Source organism: Octodon degus, unplaced genomic scaffold (genome assembly GCF_000260255.1).
Source record: "Octodon degus isolate 3935 unplaced genomic scaffold, OctDeg1.0 scaffold00128, whole genome shotgun sequence".
Classification (NCBI taxonomy): Eukaryota; Metazoa; Chordata; class Mammalia; order Rodentia; family Octodontidae; genus Octodon; species Octodon degus.
The window spans coordinates 1,446,368-1,448,054 of record NW_004524704.1 but is presented as its reverse complement, the minus strand read 5'-3'; the positions used below and the strand labels follow the sequence as shown (position 1 = coordinate 1,448,054).

At 48.5% G+C, this 1,687-nt stretch overlaps 1 protein-coding gene across 2 annotated transcripts in view; it reads left to right on the top strand.

Annotated features, from left to right (window-relative positions):
- The first annotated feature begins 532 nt into the window (after positions 1–532).
- Positions 533–1,687, top strand: part of Dgkg (diacylglycerol kinase gamma) — a 167,557-nt gene continuing 166,402 nt past the window's right edge. For both annotated transcript variants that reach the window (XM_004640881.2, XM_004640879.2), the window contains exon 1: positions 533–835. In XM_004640881.2, the coding sequence (XP_004640938.1) occupies positions 769–835 (67 nt within the window). In that variant the 5' untranslated portion in view covers positions 533–768. The remainder of the gene's footprint in view (positions 836–1,687) is intronic.

Here is a 1,687-nt window from a genome sequence, read left to right as displayed (position 1 = left end):
GGCATTTTTATGGGCTCTAGGTTTTCGGCTGGACTCGTGGGATGTTGCTGTGGGATCCAGACCTTCAGCTGGATTCTTTGGTCTTTAATGTGTACACAGATTTCCTGCACTCATTTGGTATGATTCTTTGAGTGATTCATTATAAAATAATCTTATAAAACATGTGCTGTATTGTATTGTTCCCTTGCAAAACTCCCAAACCATGACAGCATCCAAGTGGATGCCTGTTGTGTCCCTAACAACACTGCTCACCATGACCTTTGAACTTCCCCAGAGCTGAGGCTTGTGGCCTCCCTATTGAGCCAGACCGCAGTGTGCCCCTCAGGCTCCCATCCCCAGACAGACAACAGATGGGAGTTTGCTGGCCTGGCCTCCATGCCCTCTTCAGATCTCCCTGGAGAGAGACAGCTGCCCTGACAACCACTGAACCATGCGCTCTGCAGATCTTTTCACAGAGAGCATTTGGGGATTGCTTTGTATTCTTGTATTCTCACTTGAAGTGGCTTCTCTGCTTCTGCCTAGGACAGCAGGATCCTGAACTGGCCTTGACCTCAGCAGGAGGGTGTCCTAGAGGAGCAGCAGAGGTCTTCTCTCAGCTGCCGAGACGTGCACACCACTGCCATAGACGCCACAGAGTCCCCCAGAAGTCTCTGGAAGGGTACATCCATTGCCTACCTGCAATGATCCAGACCCCGGGCCAGGCCTCAGCTTCACCCTGCTGAATAAAACTCTATCTCTGGGCTCGAGACACTCACATCCAGTCTAAAGATGAGCGAAGAACGATGGGTTTCTCTCACTCCGGAGGAATTTGACCAACTCCAAAAGTACTCAGAATGTAAGTAGATGGATTGACAGATGCGGAATGAAATAAGGTTTTTTTTTTTTTTTTTTTTGCTCTGAATGCCCTCAGGGGTGGTTTGGCTGGCTGGAGTGTTGTGGGGATCGAACTACAGCAACCTGAGGCTGACAGCTTTGTGGAAGCAGCCACTTAAACAACTGAGCTAAGGCCAGGCCCCCAACAGATGTGAAATGAGCATGCTTCTTATCTGCAAAAAGGAGGACAGGACAATCACTGCAAAGCCACCTAGCACAAGGTCAGGCCTGAGAGCCTCCCAGAATTAGTGTCTTTAACATAGAAAGGCAATTACCTTTAGGCTCTATAAATATTACATGCTCACCATGGAATGTGGAACATGCACAGGGGAAAATAGAGCAGCTTAAAAATCCCAGGTAATTTGTAAGCACTGCTTTGGATGGTTCCATTCTAACAGTTCCTCTCACTGTATCTCCTGTCCTTTCTAAGCTCGCATTTTCCACCTGACCTAGTATCTTGCGCATCTCTCTGGTCAGTTTCAACTCACAGCAGCATCGCACTGAAGGGTTGTGGGTGGCACAGTGACCGTGCCAATCAAGGGCTGCCTAAGCACACTGTACATCCAGATGCAAAGCATTTTGTCCAAAGAGACTGACTGCTGTCTGATGTGTGCATCTCTCTTGGCCACTCTGGAAAGGCCTGAGCATATGCTTGGGGCTCTGGTCACTGACTCCTTGTACCCAGAAACCATTTCAATGCATGGAGTCACAATCGTAATAAAGTGTATTCAGCCAAGGAGACAGCTCAGTGGCAAAGCACCTGCCTGGAAAGGGCAAGGTCCTGAGTTTGATCCCCAGTGCTGCAAAAAAAAAA